The 11309-nt window shown below is 36.7% G+C and overlaps 1 protein-coding gene across 1 annotated transcript in view; it reads left to right on the forward strand.

The window, feature by feature from the left end:
- The window catches only part of HIPK3 (homeodomain interacting protein kinase 3), a 73757-nt gene extending 63045 nt beyond the window's left edge, over positions 1–10712 (forward strand). The window contains exons 9-16 of the mRNA XM_050897499.1: positions 983–1104; positions 1274–1398; positions 1507–1668; positions 2623–2919; positions 3814–3954; positions 7776–8011; positions 8291–8418; positions 10058–10712. Of these exons, the coding sequence (XP_050753456.1) occupies positions 983–1104; positions 1274–1398; positions 1507–1668; positions 2623–2919; positions 3814–3954; positions 7776–8011; positions 8291–8418; positions 10058–10534 (1688 nt within the window). The 3' untranslated portion in view covers positions 10535–10712. The remainder of the gene's footprint in view (positions 1–982; positions 1105–1273; positions 1399–1506; positions 1669–2622; positions 2920–3813; positions 3955–7775; positions 8012–8290; positions 8419–10057) is intronic.
- The last annotated feature ends 597 nt before the right edge of the window (positions 10713–11309 follow it).

The following is an 11309-nucleotide window of genomic DNA, read 5'->3' on the forward strand; positions in this document are numbered from 1 at the left end:
ATTGTAAAGATTTAAAAAAAAAAAAAATCCACTTTTAATCTTTAGTTTAGTAGTTCTTTAGTAGTTACCTCTGAACACCCATTGCTTAGTCTCTGACTAAAGCACAAGACACAAAGTGCAGTTAGAAGATGAAATTAGTATATTTGCCTAGCCAGTATTTTCTTCTAGCATAGCTGTTCTGTTGCAATATCTGTTGAAAAAAATTCCTCTTTCATTTTCATTTAACATTATTATGTCAAAAATTATTATTAATTGTAAACATTGCAGCATTGCTATACATCTGTTAGTTTCCTGCAACAATAATGAAATCTATACAGAGCATGAGATGCATCTTTTTCCTATTATGCTCTTGTGGTAATATTCCAATAGTGCTATGGTTTGCATTATTTTGATGAAGGGAGGAATAGGATTATGGATTCTACTGCAAATATTTGATGGCATACACAGAAAATTTTGCATTGCTTCCCACAAAAGAGATGGTAACAAATAGGGGCATTATACATGTGGTATTGCCAGCTCTAAAGCTAAGAGGAATGAGTTTTAGCTATCTGGAAATACAGACCATGAGATGTGCAGGAGTCAGTTGTGAGAAGCTTTGAAATTCAGTTCTGCTTACTTTTGTCTCCTTCCTTTCAAATACTTTTAATGTAATTTGTGATAAAGAGTAAATGCTTAGCTTGCAGAATTTTCTGCCAAAGTCAGTCCGCTTTCTAATAGTGTGTTTCCAAATAGTAGCTATTGGCAGTTCTTTCTGGAAATTACAGCATCAAATATTTGTGCAGATAAGTAATGGAACAAAAATCTTTTAGGTGTTGATTTATTTGGCTTGAAAGTCTAAATTACGGAATTAGATCATAAACACATCAAGAAAAAATAGTAAAATGTTATAAAAATTATCCTTTATGTTTGCATTTTGCTCAGAAAATATATGCCACACTGGTGTTTTGCTTAAAGCTTGGGTGTGTGTTTTTCTCCCTGATAGGAATTCCTACAAACCATGGTAAACCCACCAGTTTCTCCCTGAGGGTGGATAATGCAGTTCCGTTGGTGACCCAAGCCCACGCAATTCAGCCACTACAGATTCGAGCAGGAATCCTTTCTCAGGTTGGCTTACTTTAAAGTAAAAATCTTACTTGTTTTATTATTAGTTAGTAAACATTTTTGCCCTGTAGAGTTCTATTGCAGTCCCTCTTCTGTTTTGGGCTGAACTACAAGCAGCTAATGTAAATTCAGTTGTTCCCTGTGTCGTGAAATCTTCTCTGCTTCACAACAGACATGGTCGAATCAGACCCAGCAAATACTGGTTCCCACATGGCAGCAAGTAGCACCAGTGGCAGCTCCTGCTACATCTCTGGCCTCTGATCCTGTGGCTGGCCCACAGAGGCTTGGAGACTGGGGGTAAGTCCACATATTTTTGTGCAATACCTTAATGGCTTTGATTTAACAATATCTATGGATGCCGATGCAAATGTCTTGCAATTTAAAACTTCCTTCACTTTTCCGCAGGAAGATGATTACCCAGGGCACCCATTACAATTCAATGATACCGCAGCCTCTTTTAACACATCAGATAACCTTGTCTGCCCCTCAGCCAATTAGTGTGGGCATTGCACATGTTGTCTGGCCTCAGCCTGCAGCTACCAAGAGGAACAAACTGTGTCAGAACAGGTTGGTAGAATATTTCTAACATTCAAAGACAGTGTATCTGTAATTGCTGTTCAGTGGGCAGAGGAATAACCTGTAAAAGTGGCATGTTTGTTAGCGACAATTGTACTTAAACGGTCTTTTGGGAAAATCTGTCCTTTCTGCCCTAAGTTTTCAGTGTTATTGTGGTAATACAGACTAGATGGAAGAATACTTGCACTAGTAAGAGTTTTAGTTCCTGTTGATTAGTATGTGCCTATCATGATAGCAAGGTTGTCTTTATAGCCTTTGGGAAGGTATAAGAATATATTGAGGTAGCTCTAATGAGATACTCATAAGCTTATGTGCATCAGGATATATCAGGTTTAGACAACTAAAAATAAAGTGACACTATATAACAGGGTTGCAGTGTGCCTTACAGTCGTCTTAAGAATAGTCTTTCTTTCACTGGTAGCCAAAAATACTTGAGCTGCTTGCTGAAGAAAATATGCCCCACTGCCATACGCAGTCTTTGCAAAGGTGTGGGATGCTCAATAAAGAGGAAAGCATGGGATACAAAGGGCAACGTCAGCAGTCTTGTATTAAGCAAGGATTTCATCCAGAGGCTACCAGCTTTTGTTTTCAGGGAGAATCTTTGCAGGAAATCTGGCCAGATTTTGTTTGCTTGTTTTTTGCCCAAATGGGATTTTAATTTCTTTTTTCCTTTATAAGAAAATGAGATTTTCAATGTATTGTATTCAATGTTGTTGCAAATTTCAGTCTTAGATATTACGTAGTTTGGATTTTTTTATTAATGTCTGAAATCATCTATGCCAAGTATTTATGGCTGTGTTTACTGTTTTATGTTTTTCTTTGTATTAGTTTAGAAAATTTGTGTGTTAGCCTACATTGCTTTCTTTGTTTTTGTTGAAAATAGTAGAGTTTTCAGGTCTGTTGGTAGAGATTCACTAAATGTCAATCGGTGTGTTTTCTTCACAGGAGCAACATGTTACAAAATACCAATATCCAAAATTCAGCCTTTATATCTCCAAAGATACTTAACCTGAAGGCTGTAAAGAGAATAAGTTGTATAGAAGCACAGGACAATCATAACTCAGAAGGACGGGAGAGTAACTGTTGTGAAGCATCGGTCAGGCTGGACCCTGATTCATCTCTTTCAACCAAACAGCGCCAGGCTATCTTCATTGCCGGTTCCCCCAGCCCAGCAGTCAGCGTGATCACCATCAGCAGTGACACAGATGAAGATGACATCGGACGAACGCATTCACTGAGAGAGTGAGAACCGATGTTTACTTTTATTAAGGTGTTACTTAAATATAGCTGTCTTAGCATAGCTACTGTATTTAATGAATCTGAGTTAAAAAAAGACAAACAATGCACTTCTAATCAAATTTCACCAAGAAGTTAACTCTGTAGCAGCATATTATTTGAAAGTGAAAAATACTCTCAAAAGTCTACCTCGTTAATCTATGTTCCTTAGGCATTTTCAAACCAGAATATGGTTTTAGGTCCAGCATACTTTTTTTTCTTAATACTGTCATACCCTATTTATTTATTGAAGATTCTGGCTTTGTGTAATCAATTTTATCATTCGAACAGTAGCATCCTGTAGATAGTATTACATATATATGGGTAAAAAATACTTCTCTAACAGTATGAAAAGGTGTGTATTTGGGTATAAAAGCAGATGCTGAGTATGGTCCCCCAAAGGAGTTTTCTTTCACAAAGCAGATAAAGAAGCATGTATCATTTTAAATGAATGCTGAAAAGTTTAATGTTTGTTCGACTTTATTTTTACTTGTAATGATTCTGAGCTGGAGGAACTTGTATTTTAAATCTAAACTTTGTCAAATGTTTCAAGGCTCTGAACTGTTGTAGTAAAATCTTTTATCTACTTGTTTTAGTATTGATTCAGTAAAAAATTTATTCATTTAGTAGGTTTCAAAAAAAAAAAATGCATGTTTAGTCTAGAATTTCCAAAAGAACACTGAAAAGGTTTAAAATCTGTTTTGGATGTAAAAGAAACAAGGAATTGGATATTAATTTACATTTAAGGGACCTTTTCTAATATTTGATCCCGTTTTATTCCATAATTACACCTAAGTCAGTGGCGTATGGAAAGAATGAATGAGAGATGGTATGTTTGCTCACTTTCTTTTTGTGTGGTAGGTGTAAAGGTAGCCTTGACTGTGAAGCCTGCCAGAACACCCTGAACATTGACCGCGTGTGTTCTCTGAGCAGTCCTGACAGCACTCTGAGTACTAGCTCCTCAGGACAGTCTAGTCCATCTCCTTGCAAGAGATCCAACAGGTAAAAAGTTGCGCTCCTTTCAATAAAAAGAAAGATCCTAGTATACAGCAGACTCAGTTTATACTAAAAAATGCCAAAGTTTTGTTATGTTGCCGTCTGGTGAGGCTAAATGATGTATTTAAAAATTAATTTATTGGCCTACAGTTGCACAGCATAGACTGTTCTTCTGTCATTCCTAACAGATCTGTCTTGCTACATTGGAAGTTTTGAGAATACTGAATGAATAGTGTTTACACAGAAAATATAAAAATGTTGCATGCAACGTCCTTTAGAACAAAAATCTTCTAAGGTTGCAAAATTAAGTAAGCCAAAGTACAATGTGACAGATTTGAAGTTACCAGAAAATCTTTAGTTTTTGTACCCTCTTGTTCTCCCATTGTGTATCTTGTATTGTAATCCTTAATGACATTGATGCCCTTTTTATTCTACCAAACGTAAGCTTCCCTTATGTGAACACTGTTCTCATGAGCAGCTTTTAAATATTTTTATCTTCCCTGCTTGATGTCTACTTAAGCCTTCATTTTTGCACATTATTCAAAATTCACTCTTAGGAAAGCATTCAATGTAACTCTGAAAAGGAATGGCATTTTTGCTACAGTACCTGAGAGCTTAACACTAAAGCATCTATCTGTGTGACACTCGTAAGACATGGACCTGTGACACAGTCAGAAGTTCCCACTGACTTGGGATGTCCTGGTTGGGACTTTCCCTCTTATTTCGGTCCCTGCCCTTTCAGCACGCTAATATGTTGAAAGTTTAGTTGTAGTTATGAGTACCTGGCACTTCTACAAATCAGATGCCTAGATATGAGTTTGGGGACCAAGAAACATTTGGAATATATAGTTGCTGGTATTGGTGAAAAGTTTGGTTTAATATGATATACCCAATATCCCATAGAAATTCTGTGACCTAGGGATACAATTCATTTTTTTTCAAGCAACCTGCAGCTGCTGTAAGCACGACCAATTCTTTTATTTTTATTCTGCAGTTCGCTTTCTATTTTCTGTAGAATAGCTTTCTATATAGAAAAGAGTGATTCAGACTTGGAGCAGTTTCGTTTTGCAAAATGAGTAAGATTGGAGTCTTAATGAAAAAAAAGTTTGTTTAAAGTAATTAAAGATTCTATCACAGCATGTATTGACAAGGAAATGGAACTGCTAGTCTGTACAGGCAGTTTTATATGTTTTAAATTTTGGACAGCCTGACTTAATGATCCTTTTAATGGATAACATATCTATTTAAATAATTCTGTTTATATAAACACAATCCTCTCCCCTCAAAAAAAAAAAACCAAACCCCCAAACCTGTGCATAAACAACTTTGACATCCATTTGGTATTCTGTAAGGCCTGAAATCTTTGGATTCAGTGAACAAATCTCTGCAGTATTGGACACTGAATACACTGAAAGGTGCAGTGGGTTGTTATTCTTTGTACTGTCCAGGGCTGGGAAGGTGTATTCTAAGGAGGTGACGTGTAGTCTGCTGAGTGCTAGGACTAGGGAAAGGTTTTAAGTTTACTCAAGATGCAGCTTTATGTTACACTTAATCCAGTCACATGGGGTTTTGGGTGGATTAGTTTTCTATTAGGTTACTAAACTGATCCAACTCATTCTGCGGACACAACTGCTAGATCCAACAACAAAAGTATAATAATGGAGCACATGGATAGATTTTTCATTTTTTTTTAGGGTGACTTGATGTAGAAGATAATCCCAGACAGATTTCTACCATTTCTGGGACTTTGGAGATACTAAAATAAAAAGTTGCCAGAGTTACATAGATGGACTAAGCCAGGTATATTTCCCTGGTCTTATTTTCAAGTATTTGTCATTTCTGACTGTAAAACAAGAGAATAACAAGAAGCATTTGAAGAATTTCCATTCACATGGTTAAATTTTAGTAAAGATTTAGGTAACAAGATGTGTCTTATACTGGGAGGCATCAGGCTGTCTTACTGGTTGATATTTAACATTGTCAATCCTGCTTATGATATTCTTTAATATCAAAACATTCAAAACTTCAGACATTTTTTTTTTATAAAGACGTGCTTGATTTTAGTTTTCTTTGAATTGCAAGGAACTGACCTGTAATTCAGTTCCCCTCTGTAATTCAATTTTATGTCAATAGCAGAGGAGTGCGTCAGATTCTGGTTTCATTAGCATTCGACTTACAGTAAGTCATATAATTAGTAACTTGAATGAAAAGTTAAGAATATAGAAATATAATTGATTGCTCAGTAGTTGTCACAGTATCAGTATTTGTTACTTAAAAAACTATTCAGAATTACCTAGCTCTGTTGACTAAGACTTCAGGTTTTTGTGCTGGCCCTCATACTGTCAAAGTACTTTTCACAAAAAATTAAATTTTATAAATGGTTTTATTTATATTGTCTTAATTTAATCACCATGCTATAAGGACCTGTTACATTAGCTGTAAAATCACCAAAGGACTTGACCATATGTTTAGGGGTTAGTGAATTCCCTGCTGGTACTTGCATGTTTTAAGTTAAGCATGTATTCCACCAATTTTTAATATGAACTGGGGTTTTCATGTTTTTCTAGTTCATAGAAATTCTTAATTCTCATGCCTGTCCTCTCTAACTGGGAACTTTGTTAGCACCTACACTTACTTATTCATCGCCCCATACCGTTCATTTTAGCTCCGTTAAGTGAAGGATGTCTCTCTCTATCTATATAATGCATACCTGGCAGAGTCCCAGTTGAGGACTAGTTAAATTTCTTTTTTTGTTGTTGTTAGTGATGGGTCTGTGATGCACCTTTTGTTTGTGTAATAAATAATACACAAGTGAGATTAATATCTTTTCTGGCAATATACCTTGTCATAAATTAGTTTCCTTTCCCGGGTTGTTTACTGTTTGCTGCCTAAAAGGTATTTGGTTCTGGTTCCACTGACTGGACTGTGGTCTCGCTTCTGGCAGCTGGCATTTACCATCTTCTTAGCCCTTTCTTCTTCAATAAATGTTAGCAAAGGCTATTATTATGAGTTGGTTTCTCCACCTCTTTCCCCTTCTAGCTGCTTTGGTAAAAGCAGCGGTCAAGTGAATGAGTTTGTACCACTTGACCAGGATGGATTTCACAGACCACCAGTGCCAAAATAACCGCTGTGTAAACAGAGGGTTGCGTTTGTCTCCTTAATCTAAATCTGTTTAAAAGAATCTCAGTCACGCATAGGCAGTGCTCTCCGGAGGAGCTTCAGAGACACCTAATTTTTCAGTAGATAAGGTCTAGTGTAGCCGCTGGTGGTTGATAAGCAGATGAGAGGGAGCTGCCTGCCACTGCGCAGATTGCTTCCGCAGCACGCTCTATCCCATCCTGACTCTCGCGGGCCCCAGGGACAGCTTTTTGCAGGCTCCAGGATGTGGCTGATTTCTAGAAGGAAATTGGATCAGTATGTTCTCTTTTGCTAGTGTAATAACCATCAGGCGACCTTTATGTTTTGATTCAGGAAGAAACACAATAATCTTCTTCAACCCTTTATTTGGCCTAAAAATCTAAATTTCAGGTGGATTATAAGTACAAGATTATTTAAAAAATAAACTAAAAAGTGAGTGCAACTTGGGTTGCACATCTAAGTCTTTATGTAGAAGTTATCTCCTTTCTCTGAACCTTGCAATGTATGGGTAGAATGAGTTTGAATATTGAACTGCCATCTGAACGTCTGTGCTTGTATAACTAAAATGTAACATTTTTATCCACCCTTGAGTAGTTTCACTTCCATAAATTTTATATGGTTTTTTAATAAAATGCATCTATATTATGAAAATGTATTTGTTTCAATGCAATACTTTTATTTTTTGATAGTATGTCAGATGATGAACAGGAAAGTGGATGTGATACGGTGGATGGTTCCCCAACTTCAGACTCTTCAGGACATGACAGCCCATTTGTGGAAAACGGCTTTGTAGCTAATACCAATAAAAATAAGGAAGCAAGAGCATCAGTTAATCCTGAAACCAAGTCAGCTGTTTGCACGGTAGTGGTACCACCAATGAGACTTGAAAACAGGTTACATCTTGATGAGCAGATGGTGAATACAAGTAAGTTAGTTCAGGTGGTTTTTTTCTTTCTATACCAGTAGATAAGTATAGAAATTTGAATATCTATTCAATAGTCATACATAGGAAGATTTTGACCTACTCTCATATCTGCTAATCTGTAATAAACACTTCTAAATTGTGTTGTTTTTTAAGACTTTAATTAGTGTATTATTTTATTATTTCTCCCTGTATGCTGAAGCAAATGAAACTTTGTTTAACTTTTGTTAGAAGAGAATAGTGGCAACAAAAACATAACATTGTTCATTTATATCTTGGAAGATGCTACGTGCCAGCCATTGAAAAAGGGTCGGTCTGTCCTGGGAAGAATAAACCAGTCTTCTATTGTAGGAAACCGTCAGCAAAAACTGACATCAGCATTCCATCAGCAACATACAAACTTCAGTCAGGTATGTGTACTTACTCACATCTAAGAAGTATTTTTTCTGTTTTGAGGTTCCAAACATGCTGAATGCTCACAATTTCAATTGCTGTAAATGGCAACTGCAGGTTTTCAACAGCTTGATTGCAGAAGTGTTCAAATCTTGAAAAATGGATTCCGACTTACTGGGCAAGTCATAAGTATCTTTCACTTTTGGTCATTTTCTTAAAGCAGCTGACTTTATTTTTAAAAATGATAGAAAAGCCTTACTGGGAAAATTATCAATGCCTACACAAAATCAAAGCACGAGACAAAATGAAAAATATGTTAGCATATTTTCTTTCCTACATCCAAATGCTAAAATGCTCATAGTGTGCAGTTAAAAACTGGGGCTATATTTCAGTCTTGCTCTGTTAGTAGTGTGCATGAAAGCACTTGTAGTTTGAGTATCCAGAGATGGGATAGAGCTTAGCAAACCCAACTGTTTCTTACCTTTGCTGCCAGGTAGTGAAGCTGGGGGAGGAAGAGGTTGCGATTGTAGTTCAATCCAATGTTGGAAGATACCCAAAGTTAACCTAAAAGCTACTTTTATTGTTACCAAACAACACAGTAAATGTGTCTACTGTGGCTGAGAACTGAAGTTGACACATGACATCAAGTTTAAGCCCCTTTTAATTAATTAATTTTGAGCTGTAGCTGCGTTGAGCTTTGGGTTAGATATCTGGAGGTACATTTAATATAAGAGCAGTACCTGTTTGTATAAGTCTTGCAGAGTAACTAACTGTGAATATTAAATTGTAAGTTAAATACTAAATGCAAGCATGCTATATGTAGATAAGAGGATTTACCAATAATGACTTGAATAGTTTGGATTGAAAGAAACATTTAGGTGGGTGACACCACCTCCCCTTCTGCATGATTATGCAGAAGGATTGGTTTAATTAATTCTAAGCAAACCTTAATATGATCAGCATAGTATTAATTTTTAATCTCTTCAATGACTGCAGCTCCTCAGCCTCTTGGCAGAAAGTGTAGAACGTTATTTTCATTACAGAAATTTATGCTGATCCTTCCTTTTTCGGTAGATGCCCCATGTAGTTTGAAGTCTGCATCATTTAATAGGAGAAATTGATTTTTAGTCTTTCTCCTTATAACTGTTAATGATTGCCACATCTTCCTGTGATCAGAGCCCTAGACTTCTGTTTGCCTAGTTGTCTCAGATATTTTCAGTCCGTTTATTATTTTTTCTGCTCTCCTCTAAAATTTCTCTCCTATTTGTCCTCTTTGTGCCTCATTATGGTGCCCAAACTGAATGCAGCACTTCCAATTGATGCCAAGCCAGTGCTGAGTAGAGTGGAATAAGCACCTTGCTCATGTGATACATGGTATTTCTGTTAAAACAGCCCAGCATGGCATTTTATCTTTTTTTTTTTTTTGCAAGAGCATTAAAATAACTTATGTTCTGTTTACCATCTCTTATTGTCAGATTTCCTGTCTGTGCTACTATCTAAATAGCTAATCATTTTTTTTTGTTTAAGCATTTAATTATTCCTGTCTCTATATTTCTCTTGATTTTTAAGTTGACTAGTTTTAGTGCATTATTCCATTTTTCAAACTCTCTTTATACTTAGAAGTCTTAAGACCTGCCCATTTCTCTGTGTGAACAGGTTCAGCACTTTGGATCTGGGCCGCAGGAATGGAACGGAAACTACGCGCATCGGAGGCAGCAGGCTTACATCCCAGCCAGCGTTGCCGGTCACGCTTTCTCCCTTCCGCAAGGAAGTCCAAATCACACTACTGTGCACGCGCATCTCTCTGGAAATACCCATCTTGGAGGACAGCCTGCTATTCTTCCGTACCCGTCGTCGGCGCCCCTTAGTACTGCTGCACCTGTTGCCCACCTCCTTGCCTCGCCGTGTACCTCAAGACCCTTGTTACAACATCCAACGTACAACATATCTCATCCCAGTGGTATAGTACACCAAGTTCCAGTTGGCATAAATCCCCGTCTCTTACCTTCCCCAACCATTCATCAGACTCAGTACAAACCAATTTTCGCACCGCATTCGTACATTGCAGCATCACCTGCTTACACAGGATTTCCATTGAGTCCAACAAAACTCAGCCAGTATCCATTTATGTGAGAACTCAAATACAGTATATTGAGGAAGCTCAATGATACAGAAGTTTGATTTAAGAAGAAACATGGTATTTATTAAATATTAGCCATGGCACAACAGGAAAATTATTTTTTTGAATCATGTAGACTTGGGTGCAATTTAAACAACTCTGAGCTTTAAAAAAAACTCACTTTTAATGTGTTTTGCACATTTGGTATAACTTGTCTTTGGTCATGTTATCTTCTTATATAGTAACTTTAGACAGGTGACTTATGGGAGCAGAAATCTGGTTTTGCTCCTGCTATTTTTTATAAAATTGCCTTCTAACTAGTGCAAGACACGTCTACATTTGGGAAGCCATTCAGTGTACAGAACTAGAGCAACAGATGCACATGTGTCAGCAGTACAGTGTAGAAGTAACTTGTTTGTATTGCGTATCTTGGTGTTTAAATGTTGAGTCACTTATCTAAAAGTTGAGCTGTTGTTCTTCACATTGCATGTGTCTTTTGCATGGGCGAAAAAAAAAAGCCTAAACATTGCTCTTAAATGTTGTTGTCCTAATAATCTCAGCTGCATTGTAAACTGTTCCTACACATAGTGCCTTAAATATTTGAGGTTGTTAATGTTATTACTTATATATAAATGTTGAGGACTGCAGCACTTAAAAATTCAGATCTGCTGATTTTTTGATAGCGTAATGCTCATTTTGGGTTTTGTGTGGTATGATTTTAGTATTGGGTGTGTTTTCCTTATCGAGAAGGCAGCATGTTTTGCTGTAGCTGAATTTTGCTGTCTTTTT

The sequence above is a fragment of the Gymnogyps californianus genome, chromosome 5, assembly GCF_018139145.2.
Source record: "Gymnogyps californianus isolate 813 chromosome 5, ASM1813914v2, whole genome shotgun sequence".
Taxonomy (NCBI): Eukaryota; Metazoa; Chordata; class Aves; order Accipitriformes; family Cathartidae; genus Gymnogyps; species Gymnogyps californianus.